General features: G+C 47.3%; 1 protein-coding gene across 1 annotated transcript; it reads left to right on the top strand.

Annotated features, from left to right (window-relative positions):
- The first annotated feature begins 7,213 nt into the window (after window positions 1–7,213).
- On the top strand, window positions 7,214–9,593 carry LOC109742021 (cytochrome P450 71A4). The gene is made up of 2 exons (XM_020301106.3): window positions 7,214–8,237; window positions 8,763–9,593. The coding sequence occupies exons 1-2, from the start codon at window positions 7,269–7,271 to the stop codon at window positions 9,366–9,368; spliced, it is 1,575 nt and encodes a 524-aa protein (XP_020156695.1). The 5' UTR covers window positions 7,214–7,268; the 3' UTR covers window positions 9,369–9,593.
- The last annotated feature ends 5,165 nt before the right edge of the window (window positions 9,594–14,758 follow it).

Raw genomic sequence — 14,758 nt, 5'->3', positions numbered from 1 at the left:
TTTATGCATGTGCACCATATAATTTAAATATATCTTTTTTGAGTTTGCAAAGCAAGATGTCCAGGTTTAGCCCATATACATTTTATCTATCTGATGTCTTTCTAATAAAGACATCGTGTTATGGTGTTAGGTGCAACTCAACCTTCTAAATTTTCCTTGGTAAGTTTCATGTATAGTGTAGTGTGTGACACCCTATCATTAGATGGAAAATGTGCCTTCTTTAACACTGGGACACTGGGTCATTTTCCCTCTTGGTCCGCCCCTGATAGTGAGCTGGAACATGCAACTGAAAAAATAGGAGGACGATAATAATTAATGAGGTGACATGTGTGATAAGGTGGCATGTGTGCATATTGAGAAAAATAAAAGTAGTGAGAATCAACTATCTTGGTATACTAGAAGATAACTATCTCTCTTTTCCTGCAAAAAAGAAGAATATAACTCTCTCATTGCAGCAGTAAGACATGCTAAAATTGGTAGGATAATGATATTATGAGGATGAGTTGCATGGCAAACATGCATGACTTATTAAGGTGGATGAGTTGCATGGATAGGAAAAAATGTATAAATTATGAGGATTAACTATGTTGCCATTGCATGTTGATGATGTGACAAATGTGCATGACTTATTGATGTGGATGAGTTGCATGGATGGGAACAACATATATAAATTGTGAGAATTAACTATGGTGGTGATAATGGTGTGGCAAACACGCATTACTTATTGATGTGGATGCATTGTATGGATAGAAAAAAATACTAAAGTGAAGCATGCAACTAAAGAATGGAAAAAAGAAAGCAATTGACGAGGTGATATATGTGATTGTGTGTGTTCTAAAAGAATATAAGTATTGGGCATCAACTATTTACTTGCCATTTCTACTTCTCCATGGAGAAAAATTCATCGATGCCAAGCTAATCCTAGTTGCAATTGTGATGTTGTGCATTCGTGGAAGGGGTGACACTCATGCTATGGGACGAGTTGCCCGATGAAAGGTTTCTTCCAAACGACAAACTTGTTAGCGAGGGTGATGACACTGGTTGCTACCATGATGGCAACAATGGTAGGTGCAACTGCTAACAAGTTTGGCGTGATGGAAGCAACCTTCACCGAGGCTGCTCGGCCAATAACATGAGTGACACACTGCCCATCAATGAATGCACACTACCGGTTGTCCTAACAAGTGGCTGAGGGATGATTTGGGAGAGATGTTGTTGCTTCCAATGGGATGCTTCATGTGGAGGCTTATGAAGGTGACCAATGCTTGAAATAGGAGATAGTGCATGAAGGCCGCTTGAGGCCACAAGAGCTTCACGGGTGTTGTGCGGTTGGTGCAAAATTGGTTGCATGCATGCATGTCTAGGCATATGGATCACCACTTGCACATTGTATTGACTGAGCACCCATGAGTGGCCACCCATTGGATACCCTCAAGAATTACCAGGAAGCAGGAGTACCATTCATGGCCGCAACGTTGGAGCGGGGTGGCTATTTATAGCCGCAACCTTCCCAGATGGGAAATGATCATTTTGGACATGAGGTCCAGCCAATGGCCAACTGACACGTTCACAACGGTCGGATTTTGGAGCAACGGTAACATTACTTGAGGAACAAGTAATGCTAACTCCTCGGTCCGAGTCAAATCTCTCGCAGCAAAGAAGAACACAGTCTCTTGCTGACAAGTATTTGCTCGGAGCACAAAGAGATTTCTCTCACAACTTTCATAAGTTTTGGCTAAGTATCACAGCAGATCTAAGCATCGAGAACCTATACCCCTCTTCATAGTACGGAGGTCCTATGACTCAAATGAATGAAAGAAGAACAACGAAATGAGTACTATGCCTTCACTTTGTCTTCGATTTCCATCGCTGCAGTCAATTTGTTCGGACGACAGTACCGAATCGAAAGCTTTCCTTCAGCAGTGAAGTTTTGAGGGGTCAATTTCTTCACATCATTCTTCTCGACTATATGACTTCAACACACATAGCTCATTCCTCTCTTTAGCGCAGATAGCCAGATATGCTTTGGTGAAGTTCCTCCAACTTAGCACCGGAGACAACATTCTCTTCGGTTGTGTAGGGAATTTTTCTCCCTGTGTGCACTAGCAAACAAATCAGTCCATACCTATTTCTATCAGCAATGTCCAAAACACAAGGTAGGCAGATATTGCACCAACAGATATGATGCCAGTATTCCCCCAAACTTTTCTGGTACCCTAAAAATGACTTCCTATATATCAATCTTTACCTTCAGACCAGTCCGAAACTCCTCATGACGTTCAAGATCTCACCCGGGACTCCGAACAACATTTGGTCACCATTGTACATATCCCAATGCAACCCTAGCGTCCACGAATGTTAAGCGTGCGACCCTACGGGTTCGAGAATCATGCAGACATGACTGAGACTTCTCTCTGGTCAATAATCAATACCTGGACCTAGATGCCCATATTGGTTCCAACATATTCAATGTAGATCTTTATCGGTTGAACCACGATGTGGAGGATTCGGGTAATCCCGTATGCATTTCCCTTTGTCCGACGATATGTTACTTGCCCGAGATTCGATCGTCGGTATCTCCATACCTAGTTCAATCTCGTTACTGGCAAGTCTCTTTACTCGTTACCGTAATACAAGATCCCGTGAATAAGCTCATTAGTCACCTGAAATTTCTTGTGATGTTTTATTACTGAGTGGGTCCAGAGATATCTCTCCGTCATATAGAGCGACAAATCCCAATCTCGATCCATGCAACCCAACAGAGACCATCTGAGATACCTGTAGAGCACCTTTATGATCACCCAATTACGAAGTGACATTTAATAGCACACAAGGCATTCCTCCGGTATCCGGGAGTAGCATGATCTCATGGTCGAAGGAACATATACATGACATGAAGAAAGCTATATAAAAACTAAGTGATATGATCTTATGCTAAGCTAACAGTTGGGTCTTGTCCATCACATCATTCTCCTAATGATGTGATCTAGTTATCAAATAACAATTCATGTCTATGGTCAGGAAACCATAACCATCTTTGATCAACGAGCTAGTCTAGTAGAGGCTTACTAGGGACACGATATAGTTTATGTATTCACACATGTATTTAAGTTTCCGCTCAATACAATTCTAGCATGAATAATAAACATCTATCATGAACAGAAAATATGATAATAACCAATTTATTATTGCCTCTAGGGCATATTTCCAACACCATGGTGCCAACATTTTTCCTGTTTGTTCTTTTCTTTACAGTTTGAACTATTATTGCTTAGTTTTATTGCAGAGTGGCCATTATTCACCGCAACATGTGGTTGCCTTCATGGATGGGGAAGAATGCAACTCTGCTTGGTACCACTGGTACCACACACAACATACCAGACAGAAGTCGTCGTTGCCTTCATGGCTGCCATAGTTGATTTGGTGTGCGGAAGGCAAAGCTGCCATCAATGTCGACGACATGGACGGTAAGCGGTTGGCCAAGTGGAGGAGGATGGTCTTCGAGGTTGCCAGGCAGGACCACATTATTTGCTTCTAGCTGCTCAAGACTCACCTCGCCACATGGCCAGAGTAATACTACATACTTACATTTTGTGGTTTTGTTTCTCCTTGTTGAAGTGATGGATTTTCTGTGATGCCACTGATGATTACTTCACAATGATAACACAAAGTGGTATGTAGTATTGTCCCAGTTTTTTCCTTCAATGGGCAAAATTCAGTCAATGGTAGCACAACTTGAAACTCCAGTCAATTTTAGTTCATATAAAATACAGTTTACAAGTGCAAGTTTCAAATGATACTACATATTTTCATCTGCATTTTGTCATGTTTAGAACCAAGGATCATCGGCCTATGGCACCTTCATACAACTCAAAGGTCATGACAGCAACGTTTGTGTTCCTTAGATGCACAAGCTTGTATCTTAGAACTTTGATGAATTATGTCATCAGACCGGCTTATTTGGAAACCACTTACTTCCATTACTTCTATACACACACACTTGCATATCTATTTTTATTTATTTTTCGATGGCTACTGTAATGACCCATTCATAGGAACCAAATAGAAGGAAATAAGATTGATATATTTTTTGATTGGAAATAATATACCTCATCCTTAGTTAAAATTGGATACAATGATGATAAATCATAGACAGAATGTGCTATCAAGTTATGTCCGCGATACAGGACAAATAGTGATAGTGATGTCTCCGATACAAGACCAACATCTATGTACCATGGTTAAATACTGATAGTGATAGAATTATTATATTTCATATGTATTTTAGTTGAGACATGTGTTGCACGTGCATGCTTACTAGTTATAAAAATAAAATAAAATAAATCAATAGGGAGCAATTGCTGATTGAAAAATAATAATGTTAATTGTTCGTAATAGTGACCAAGAGCTGGTGACAGTTTTCGGGTGGTGGTTGCAACAAGTGATGTAGCATTAATGATTAATTACAAAATCGTTAAGAATTGTATTTTTTTCCTGATAAATTTAGGAAAATGGATATGCATCAGCACATCTCCAAATAGTAGAGGATACGGCTTGCATTCATAACAATAGTAGTACCATTCCTGTTTAGCATTGGGATCATCGCTGGTTGACGTTCTGTTTGAGGAATACAACATCTCGAATGTGGGCCTTGCTTATATAGTGCACGTGTCCGTACATGTTTGACATTCATGGACTACATGAGAAATACTCGAATGCACTTGGGTCATCATGCCCTCTCCTATATCACATCTTTCAAGTTCATTGAGATCCGTGCTCTTCTTATTAGACATTCCTTGATGAGGGTATCATAGCACGTAGTATTATGCATGTCAACTAGGCAATTTGGTTCATTAGCAAATAAAAAAAACAAAAAAAAACTAGAGAATTTGGTTGACGTATCATAAAGTTAAATGGAAAAGGAGAAGGTTGAATATCATATCACGATACTACTGTATGATACTTTCCACTACGAGCAGTCTTAGTATCTTTGTTGTATTTTATGAAAATATTCAAATACAGCAAACTTTTAAAAATTTACACTACATGAAAATGTCGTACGTATAGCAGCTCTGGTACAGAAAAACTATTTGTGGTCCGATTCTTGCCGTACTTACCCTTTTTTAGAAAGCGTTGTTATCATTCAAAAAAAAAAAGGGCTGTCATTCAAAGATCAGCACCAGCAGCCACAATACAAACTTGCACACACAAACAGCCGAACACACCAGAAAACAGATGTGCTAGATCTTTACACAAAATGAACTCGTCACAGAAAAGAATATTACATTAGCATCCTTGGAAATCCGTGTGAATCCATCTCCCGTATGTGGAGAGGATTTCCTTGCATGGGCACAAGAACCCTCAGGCAACTACACCGTCAAGTCAGCGTACCGAGCTCTAGTGACTCAGAAAGAGCGTCAAGCTCCAGATGAAGGGCAGGTTACCTGTCCCTCAGTTGATAATCAACTGTGTGGAAGCTAAATGTGCTACCTAAAGTGAGAATATTTGTCTGGCGGGTTCTTCGAGGCATTCTTCCAGACGAGAGTACCCTTATGTATCGACATCTGAGACAAATTAGTCTCTGTAAAATCTGCATGGCTTTCACTAGTAGAAAAAGGGCCTTTAGTTCCGGTTCTGAAACTGGGACTAAAAGGTCGTTACTAAAGCCTCCCCCTTTAGTCCCGGTTCTTGCACGAACCGAGACTAAAGGCCCTCCACGTGGCCGCTGCCTGGAGGTCCACCTTTAGTCCCGGTTGGTAACACCAACCGGTACTAAAGGAAATTTTATGATTTTTTTTGAATTTTTTTTTATTTTCAAATTTCTGAATTATTTTAACCTCTAATCTCTAATCACCCCTCATCATTTCAAATCATCTAACTTCCCGGACGGTCACCCATCCTCTCACTACTCCAGCCTGAGCACGCTTAACTTCCGGGTTTTATTCTCCCTCGTTTCCAAGTCTACACTTGTTGTTTTCTTGACAATAGTAAGATGTCAATCCTATTAACCCTCAGGAATTTAGCTTGAGCATGAAGTCACACATTTCACTGTTTGAGTTTGAAACTATTGTTCTAAAAAACAATAATTATTTAGTAACACTAATATTTCTTGAATAAGTAGTTTGACCACACTTTGACCAAAATTCAAAAAAGCTGGAATAATTATTTAGTAACACTAATGTTTCTTGAATAATTAGTTTAACCATTGTTTGACCATAGTTTGACCACATTTTGACCAGATTTGACCACAGTTTGACACACACACACACACAGAGGGAAGCTCGTATGCAGGTTTGAAGTGGAAACGTATCTGGTGCACCGGGGCCATTGGTGCTACCAGTGCACCGGAACCCGTTGAACATCCAAAAACATTTGAAAAAATCCAGAAAATATGACACAACATCTAATTTTGTGTCAATGCACTAATTGTTTTCCTAATTTTTTCAAACATTTTTATATATGCAACGAGGGACTGGTTTGACGTAGGCTGGTAGCAGGACTCAAGGAAGAAGAAAAAGTTCTTGCTACAAACTCTCACATGCTCCCATGTTCTCATTCAAAATGATTGATTTTAAATGTTTCGAACAAAATCAAAACAAAATTTTGAATGTTCACAAGATATGTGTGTCTACAACTTCAAAAATTCAGATCCAGATTCAAAACACATTGAGAAACCGAAAAGGCAAATTCAGACGTGATTTTTTTTCTGTTTGCAACGCTATTCATGCTGATTTTCTCTTTTTTGTTTAGTCATGCGTATTTCGAATTAGGACCGGAAACTTTTAGGGGCTGTAAAGGCATGTCTTGTGCACCCTCATAAAAATTGATTTTTTTAAATCTTTAAATTTGTATTTCTGAAGTTGGAATAATGAGATCATTTTTTTAGCAAAAATGATCAAAGCTATATATTATAAAAGTTCACTTGAAATACAAAGCATCTCAAACATAATAAAAATTACATTGAGATTCTGAGACCATCGAAGGACCACTACTGGTGCCAGAACAAGCTGCCGACACGCCGTTGTAGCCCTTCCCTACCGGAGCCGGCTTGACCTTGTTGATGACAACCGAAAAGCCTTCGCGCATGTGTCTCTAAGGACCTGAGATCGTTTAAGGGGTGGTATCGTACTTTCCTTGGAGTGAACAGGTGGACTCTGTTCTATAACAGGATCTCAGAATCTCCGTGCTACCAGCCCGAGCGAGGTTCCCTATATACACATACACACACACTACCGATCGACGTACGTAGAGGACGATCGAAGAAAACCATGGAAGATACTACTACCATGTTGGTTTTCTTATTATTGCCCGCCCTCACCATCCTGTGCACGCTACTCCTCCGTGCAGCTATCTCGAAGGAGCACGCCACCAGCTGCAGTAGCGATGCCGTCGACGTTCCTGTGCCGCCACCTTCCCCTTGGCGACTCCCTCTAGTAGGTAACCTACACCAGCTCGCCGGCCGGCGGCTGCTCCCGCACCGCTCCCTGGCCAGCCTCGCCGCCGCTCACGGCCCCGTCATGCTCCTCCGTCTGGGCCAAGTCCGAGCCGTCGTCGTGTCGTCCGCCGCCGCAGCGCGGGAGGTGATGCAGACGCATGACCGCGTCTTCGCCAGCCGCCCGTCGCTCGCCGTCCCAGGGAAGCTCTTCTACGGCTGCACGGACATCGCCTTCGCTCCCCACGGCCCATACTGGGTCCACGCCCGCAAGATGAGCGTGCTCCACCTCCTGAGCCCCGCGAGGGTGCGCGCCTACCGCGCCGTCCGGGAGGAGGAGGTGCAGGCGTTGGTGCAAATGGTACACGTACAGAGATTGTCCTGTGGTGGCGGCGTCGTGCGCCTGAGTGAGCTCCTCGCCGGCTTCGCCAAGGACGTGACCGGGCGGATCGTGTTCGGGGCGAGCCCGAGCACTGCCGAGGGGTGGGGAGCCAAGGTAGACACGCTGCTGGAGGAGGGCAACGCGTTGCTCGGCACCTTCCACGTCCAGGATTGCTTCCCGGGGCTTGCCTGGCTCGGCCTCGGCGGACTGGACAACAAGGTGAGGAAGGCCTTCGAGAGGATCGATCCGATTCTTGAGGAGATACTGGAGGTCGCGGGTAGACAATTGTTGTCACCGCAGCAGGATACTCCTACGACTACGAGTGGCAGCACGTTTGTGCATGTGATGTTGTCACTCGATAATATCTCGGGCGGGTCAGCAGCATGGCGCTTCAGCAGGGACAACGTCAAGGCTATCTTAATGGTAAAGTAATAAACTGCTTAATTTTCCTTCTTCCCGGGCTGTGGACCACCGCCGATCACTTTTTTCTAGGGGAGTTCCCCGGCCTCTGCATCACACAATGCGCAGAGCCACACTGCCCATCATCACTGAGATAAACAAAAAACAACAACACGCCGGCTCTAAAAAAAATCACAACAAAAGGTAGCATCTATTCCAAAATATAAGTCACTGGGGGAGTTCAGTTTACACTCCCCCAACGGCTTATATTTAGGAATGGTGGGGAGTAGCTAGCCGCAAAGTGCATAAAATAGTATCTTATATTTCTTTACAGAGAGACCCATGATTAAACTTTAACCATCGCTTGGATCATAGACATATATGTATTAGTCACATGTCACAAAATTATACACTTCGTAGGAAATGATTTTAAGACGAACTGAATTGAGCCTTTCTACACATAAATCACGCTTTCGTGATCAAAATAAGTCACATCGAAATACATGACCGTCATCGAAATAAATAAAAGACTCTTTTTCGATCTTGCAGGATCTTTTCGGGGCAGGGACAGAAGCAACCATCGTCGTCCTTGAATGGGTTATGGCGGAGCTGGTTCGCAACAAGGGAGCCATGGAAAGATTACAACACGAGCTAAGGAAATCGTTAATCTCAGACTCCGATATGATTACCGAGCATGATTTACAAGGGATGGTTTACCTCAAAGCGGTGATAAAAGAGACGATTCGGCTGCACCCTCCCGGGCCTCTCCTGCTCCCTCACGAGGCCATGGAGTCCACCAGGATCCAGCAGTACCACATCCCGAGGAAGACCATGGTGATCATCAACGCGTGGGCCATCGGTAGGGACCCACATACCTGGGAGTCACCCATGGAGTTCCGGCCAGAGAGGTTCATCGGTAGTGAGGTCAGCTTTCGGGGTAGGCATTTCCAGCTCATACCGTTTGGCTCTGGAAGAAGGATGTGCCCTGGAATCAACTTCACCATGTCCATTTTGGAGATTGCGATAGCGAACCTCGTCGGCCGGTTCAACTGGGCGCTGCGGGAGGGAGAGACAGAGTTAGACATGGAAGAGACGCCTGGGGTGGCCTCAAGGAAGAGGGTTCCCCTCTGCGTCATAGCTAGACCGTGGCCATAGGGAATATATATTTGACTTCCTTCTTATCAATTGTAGCACCCGGTTGAGCAAATAAATATCTAGTAATGGTGTCTTTCTTTCTTACCAAAAATTGTAGCAAGATGCTCAACTTTAGGCAGAGTGGCCAAGCAGGGCAGCGGAGCCTTGCGCGGCCGCTCACGGAGACCTGTCCCAGGGCCGGTCCTGAGATTTCGGGACCCAGGGCAAGATAATACCAAGATGTCGTAAAGCCATATAAAGATATACATATGTTTTTGTATTTTAATTGCAAATAAATGCTCTGTACACTATAATTTAGGTGCCTTGTCATCTCGAATATTTTGCAAACCAAAAATCATAACTGAAAGTTGGTCGCAGTTGTCAACCGACACTTCTATTTTTTACTATGTGAATTAGGAACACTTCCCTGCCTACTCAAAATTTTATCATCCTATTGTTTTTCACTAGGTTTTGTTCTTCAGCAGCGACTATACCTGGCCATGGGCAGCCCGGCCCGGACGGCCCGACCCGACCCGGCTCGAAAATCCCGGGCCAGGCTGAGCCCGAGCGTGCAATTGGGCCGGGCTCGGGCCTGAAAATCAAGCCTGACATGTAGATCGGGCCGGGCTCGGGCTTGCGCAAAACACGTTTTTAGCCGTAGCCAGGCCGGGTCGACCAGGCCATGTCGGGCTTTTCCAGGCTTGGGCCGGGCTCGGGCCTGGGTTTTCAGCACCGGCCTTTTTTTGGCACGGCCCGAAGTCTGGCCCGAGGTATGCCCTTGTATAACAGTGAATAATGCTAATTCCTCATAAGTCCTAGCAGTAGGCATACCGTCTTTTTTTTTTTGCGAGGAAGCAATCAAATTGTGTGTGTTCTAAAAAAATACCAATAACTCCTTTCTGGAACTCAATCAACTTATATGCATTGGTCTCAATGTCAGACGGATATTTTCCAAAATCTTGCTAAATCAATAGCAATCTTGCTAGTTAACACCCAAACCAATAAATTAAGAACACTGCTGAGTAAATAAAACTGCTGGAAAGGGCAATGAACAAGGTACCTGGATCGTGGCAAGAAAAATAGAAATTGAAAGATTTTGGTGCTGCTTACGAGTCACAAACGGAAATCTAAGTTTCCCTTTTCTAATCCCAATCAACACAGGAAATTGGGAAATCGGAGTGTGAGAAAGATATAAGTATGTACGAGGAATGATCTCCCAAGACTATAAAAAGAGGGGATTTCCATTGAGGAGGTTGATGGAATCTGTAAAATCGAATTACCTCCTCCGGTAGTCCCGCTCAGTGGCGAGAAATCACAGCTATCCAGCGGCGTGCCATCAACCTTGGCATTATCATGGCTCATTCGTTGCCAATGGGTACAGAGAAGGAGTAGAATCCGAGAATCCGTGGGGCAAACCGAGAATGAGTGTTTTGGTTGGGGGGGGGGGGGGGGGGGGGGGGGGGGGGGGGGGGCAAGCGATCGGGGGCCTTTCCTACCCCTGCCCCCTCAGGGCCGGCCTAGCCCATCCCCCACCACCGCTAGATAACCAAGAATGCTACAGCCTGCGCGGCTTTGGTCGGTGCGCCGATGTGGTCCATTTCATGCAACCAATGGAGGACAGCGTGGTGCTGCAACATATTGTGCCATGCAAAGCGCTGGCTGCGGTGGCACGTTGAGATAACTTCTTCTGAAACCAATTGTTATAACACGCAGTGTTAACATGTGTTTTTAGTTTCTTAGACCATGAGTGTATCATAGGCACTTTTTACCATACGGTGGACTTTGTGGTTGCTCAAATGTCATGTGTTACATGGTGATCATATATAATGACAACTTACAGGTTCATGGGAAAATTTGACAAGGGACTAGATAGCTCGAGAGTGAGATTTGCTCCTCCGACGATGGAGAGATATTCTTAGGGCCCTCTCGGTGTGACAGCATCCATCATCGTCTCGCTAGACACAGGGGACTATGTCATGGGTGACGGTGTCTTGGACTATGGTGTCTCGGCTTAGCTGGCCTAGTCCATTGGCCGAACTGACGGCCCACTAATAAGGAAGGACTTCGGAGGCCTCAAAACTGTGACATGAGCATGTCGGGATTCACCGAGGACTTGGCATGTACTCCAAGTATGACTATTAGATTCGGCATGTAACGCCTAGATGGCAACCGACCATGTGTAACCCTAGATATCCTTGGTGCCTATATAAGCCAAAGGGTTTTAGACCGTAGGGGGATCATTCATTCACCATCATCATTACTCCTAGGGTGTCGGTGCAACAAACCCAGGGTTTGTTGCCCAACTGCGCACAGGCACAAGATCAAGATTGAAGCACTAGCTCAAGTTAGAGATTGAAGAGCCAAGAGATTTGAAGAACCAACGTGCAGCTTAGAGAGACCATGATCGAGCCAGAGGAGCAAGATATTGGCAAGAGAAGGGCCTCCCTTGCCGGGCAGACGAGCCCGGCAAGGGGCAAGGCCACCACCAGAAGCAAGCAACCAAGGATCCCCGGCAGAGCCTGCTGGGGCTCGCGGGGGCTGAACCACCCCGCCAACCACTCAGGCATGACCCACGTCGTCAATCAGTGCGGTGTCAAGCCGCAAGACGATTAAGTGGCAGTCATTCGCCACAAGGCAGCCATTTCCTACAGGAGAAACCCACAGATGACACCCGTCCTGCGACGTGTCAATGGAACAGGCGCGGAGCTGGCAGGATAACCCGGCAGGCCTTGCCGGGCAACCAGTGATGTGACACTAAGCGGCGCAATTAATGCACCCTGTCAGCCCGTAGAGTTAGGGATGATAGCACTGTTTGCTATCATATCACTGGATAATGACCACTTTGCCACTGTGGTGACCCCTTAATCTATAAAAGGAGGCCCATGGCACTCGTAGGAGGGGTTAGAAGGTTGGAAAGTTGATGAACCCAAGCCACCATACACGCATAGTCGCTACGGCCCCGAGGAAAACCCTGCCGGGCAAGTGTACTACGCACCACCACACTCATTCCACCATCAATCCACCAAAGCAGGAGTAGGGCCTTACGCCTCGCGGCGGCCCGAACCTGGGTAAATTGCTTGTGTGCTCTCTGTCGTGCTGCCGTGCGCTGATCTGCTCTTTGTGCAACGCGACGTCCCCCCGCTGAACCAGCAAGGGGCCACCCGGTCCCATAGGTGGCCGCGGATATCCCGCGACATCTTTGGCGCGCCAGGTAGGGGGCTCGCTTCCGCGAACCTGAAAGCGTGCGCAGCGCGTCATCTTCATCGCCATCTTCATCTTCGACGACGCCATCGAATATGGCGCCCAAGAAGAAGAAGTCCGGCCCTTCGGCCCATCCATCCACCTCGAAGGCTCCGCCGCCCGCGGCCTCTAGTGCCCCGGAGGGTGCAGAGGTGAGGGAGGACGTGAACGCTGCTGGGGGCGTGACTGGAGCAGGTGGCGCCATCACCGCTCCCCCCGCGGCTGACATGGGGGCTGGAGATGCCAGAGGAGAACAGCGTCAGCAGCGTGTCGACGGTCACGCTCCACAAGGTGTGGACGAGGGGGTCACTCCGCTCGCACCCCGTCCTCCCACCAGCGGGCAACGCCACAGTAATGGCGCTCGGTCCGGGGCGAGCCATCATCCTTCGGCCACCCCTGCCACGGGGACGGTCACGGTGCATGTGCCTCCTCCCGGGCGAGCCGACCAGACTGTTGCGCCCAACGGAGCCGCCGACCCTCGAGCACCACCGCCGCGCAACCCCGCTGCCCAAGTGGACGTTCCACAGCTGCATGGATGCGGCACTACCGCCGTCGCCGCCGCTGGCACCATCGGGAGCTAGGCAACGGTACGGTTGACGTCATCAACATCTATGCGAAGCACGACCACATAGGCTATGGCTCGAGCTCAGTTGCTGTTGAGGTTTCCGCCGGCAACCGAGCAGATGGATGAATGGCATGCCACCATCCAGAGCCTGCTCGGTTTTGCCGAGGCTGGGGGCTCACGGCAAGCTGGCCCGCCACGACCTCCCCAAGCGACAGCAACCACCCGCACTGATGGCCGAACGGAGGGGGCTGTCCCCACGGTGCAGTCTCCACCACGGCAGCCAACGCGGGCGCAGCAGAATCAAGACCCCGACAACGTCTCGATGGCCTCTTCCGACCCTCGAGCACGTCCAGGCCAACGTCGAGCCTCGGAGGATAGGCGGCAGGGAGACGCGCGCGTCATCATGGATCAGCGCTCCGACGACCTCCGCCAGACCGACGGGTGCGACGGCCTCAACGTCGACGAGCCTGCGCTCGGTGTTGGCGGATGCCTGCGCTCGGTGTTGGCGGGTGCCTGCCCTTCGAGGTCGGCTACCCTGCCTTTACACGGGAGCTGCGGCAAGTTTGTTGGCCGGCCGTTCGCACGTTCAAGCCAAAGATACCTAAGAAGTACGACGGGAGGCTGAACCCGGCAGAGTTCCTGAGCATCTACACCATCGTTGTTCAGGCTGCCGGGGGAAGATATGAGAAGGTGTTCGCCAAATACTTCCCTTTGGCCCTCAAGTCCAAAGTGAGGTCTTGGCTGATGCACCTGCCGGAGAACTCCATTTCGTCATGGGCAGATATGTGCCACGAGTTCATCGGTGCGTTCACCGGTGGCCACCAAGAGCCCGCCAGGCCCAGGGACCTGCAGCTTCTCCAGCAGAAGGAAGGGGAAACCCTCCGTAAGTATTTACAGAGATTCAGTAAAGTTCATAGAAATATTCCAAATATCCATCCGGCAGCCGTTATAGCAGACTTCCAGTCCAATGTGTGCAACCATCGCATTCGTTCTAAGATGAATGTGCGGTTGCCCAACACTATGAAGGAGTTATGGTGGATAAGTGTGCTCGGATGGAGGAAGGAAGGAAGTTGCCCGGTGAGGAGGATTGCATCAATGTTGATTCAGAGGATGAGGATGAATCAACCAGTCAGAGAAAGGGCAAGAAGCGCAATAAGAAGCCAAGGGATAAGGCAGTAATGACTGTGGAAGAATCGGGCACACCTAGTACCGGCAAGAAGGCCAAGGTTGAGGCCCCCGGCAACGAAGCTGCTGCGTGCGCTGCCTGCCGGGAAGCCGCTGCTGCGGAAAAAGTTGGGATAGGTGATGGGCCATAATGCAAGATCCACCAGACCAAGGGCCACGACCTTCAGGAGTGTTATCAAGTTGAGTAGCTCGTCAAGAAACAGAGGGCAGAGTATGATAAGCGTGATAAGGAGAAAGGTCAGAACACTGCTGGCGGTAAGGGCTGAGGCGGTGAAGCAAATCGCCCCGGCAAACCCTTTCGGAACCAAGGAAAAACCGCCAGGGGCCAAGAGAAGGAAATCTGTGATGATGTTAGTGATGAAGGGAATGAAAAGGAAACTAGTGAGCAGGAATTTCAGAAGGCCACTGACGCCCTATGCAT

The sequence above is a fragment of the Aegilops tauschii genome, chromosome 1 (genome assembly GCF_002575655.3).
Source record: "Aegilops tauschii subsp. strangulata cultivar AL8/78 chromosome 1, Aet v6.0, whole genome shotgun sequence".
NCBI lineage: Eukaryota > Viridiplantae > Streptophyta > Magnoliopsida > Poales > Poaceae > Aegilops > Aegilops tauschii.
Note: the sequence above shows the minus strand (reverse complement) of the source record. Positions and strands in the feature narration are given on the sequence as shown.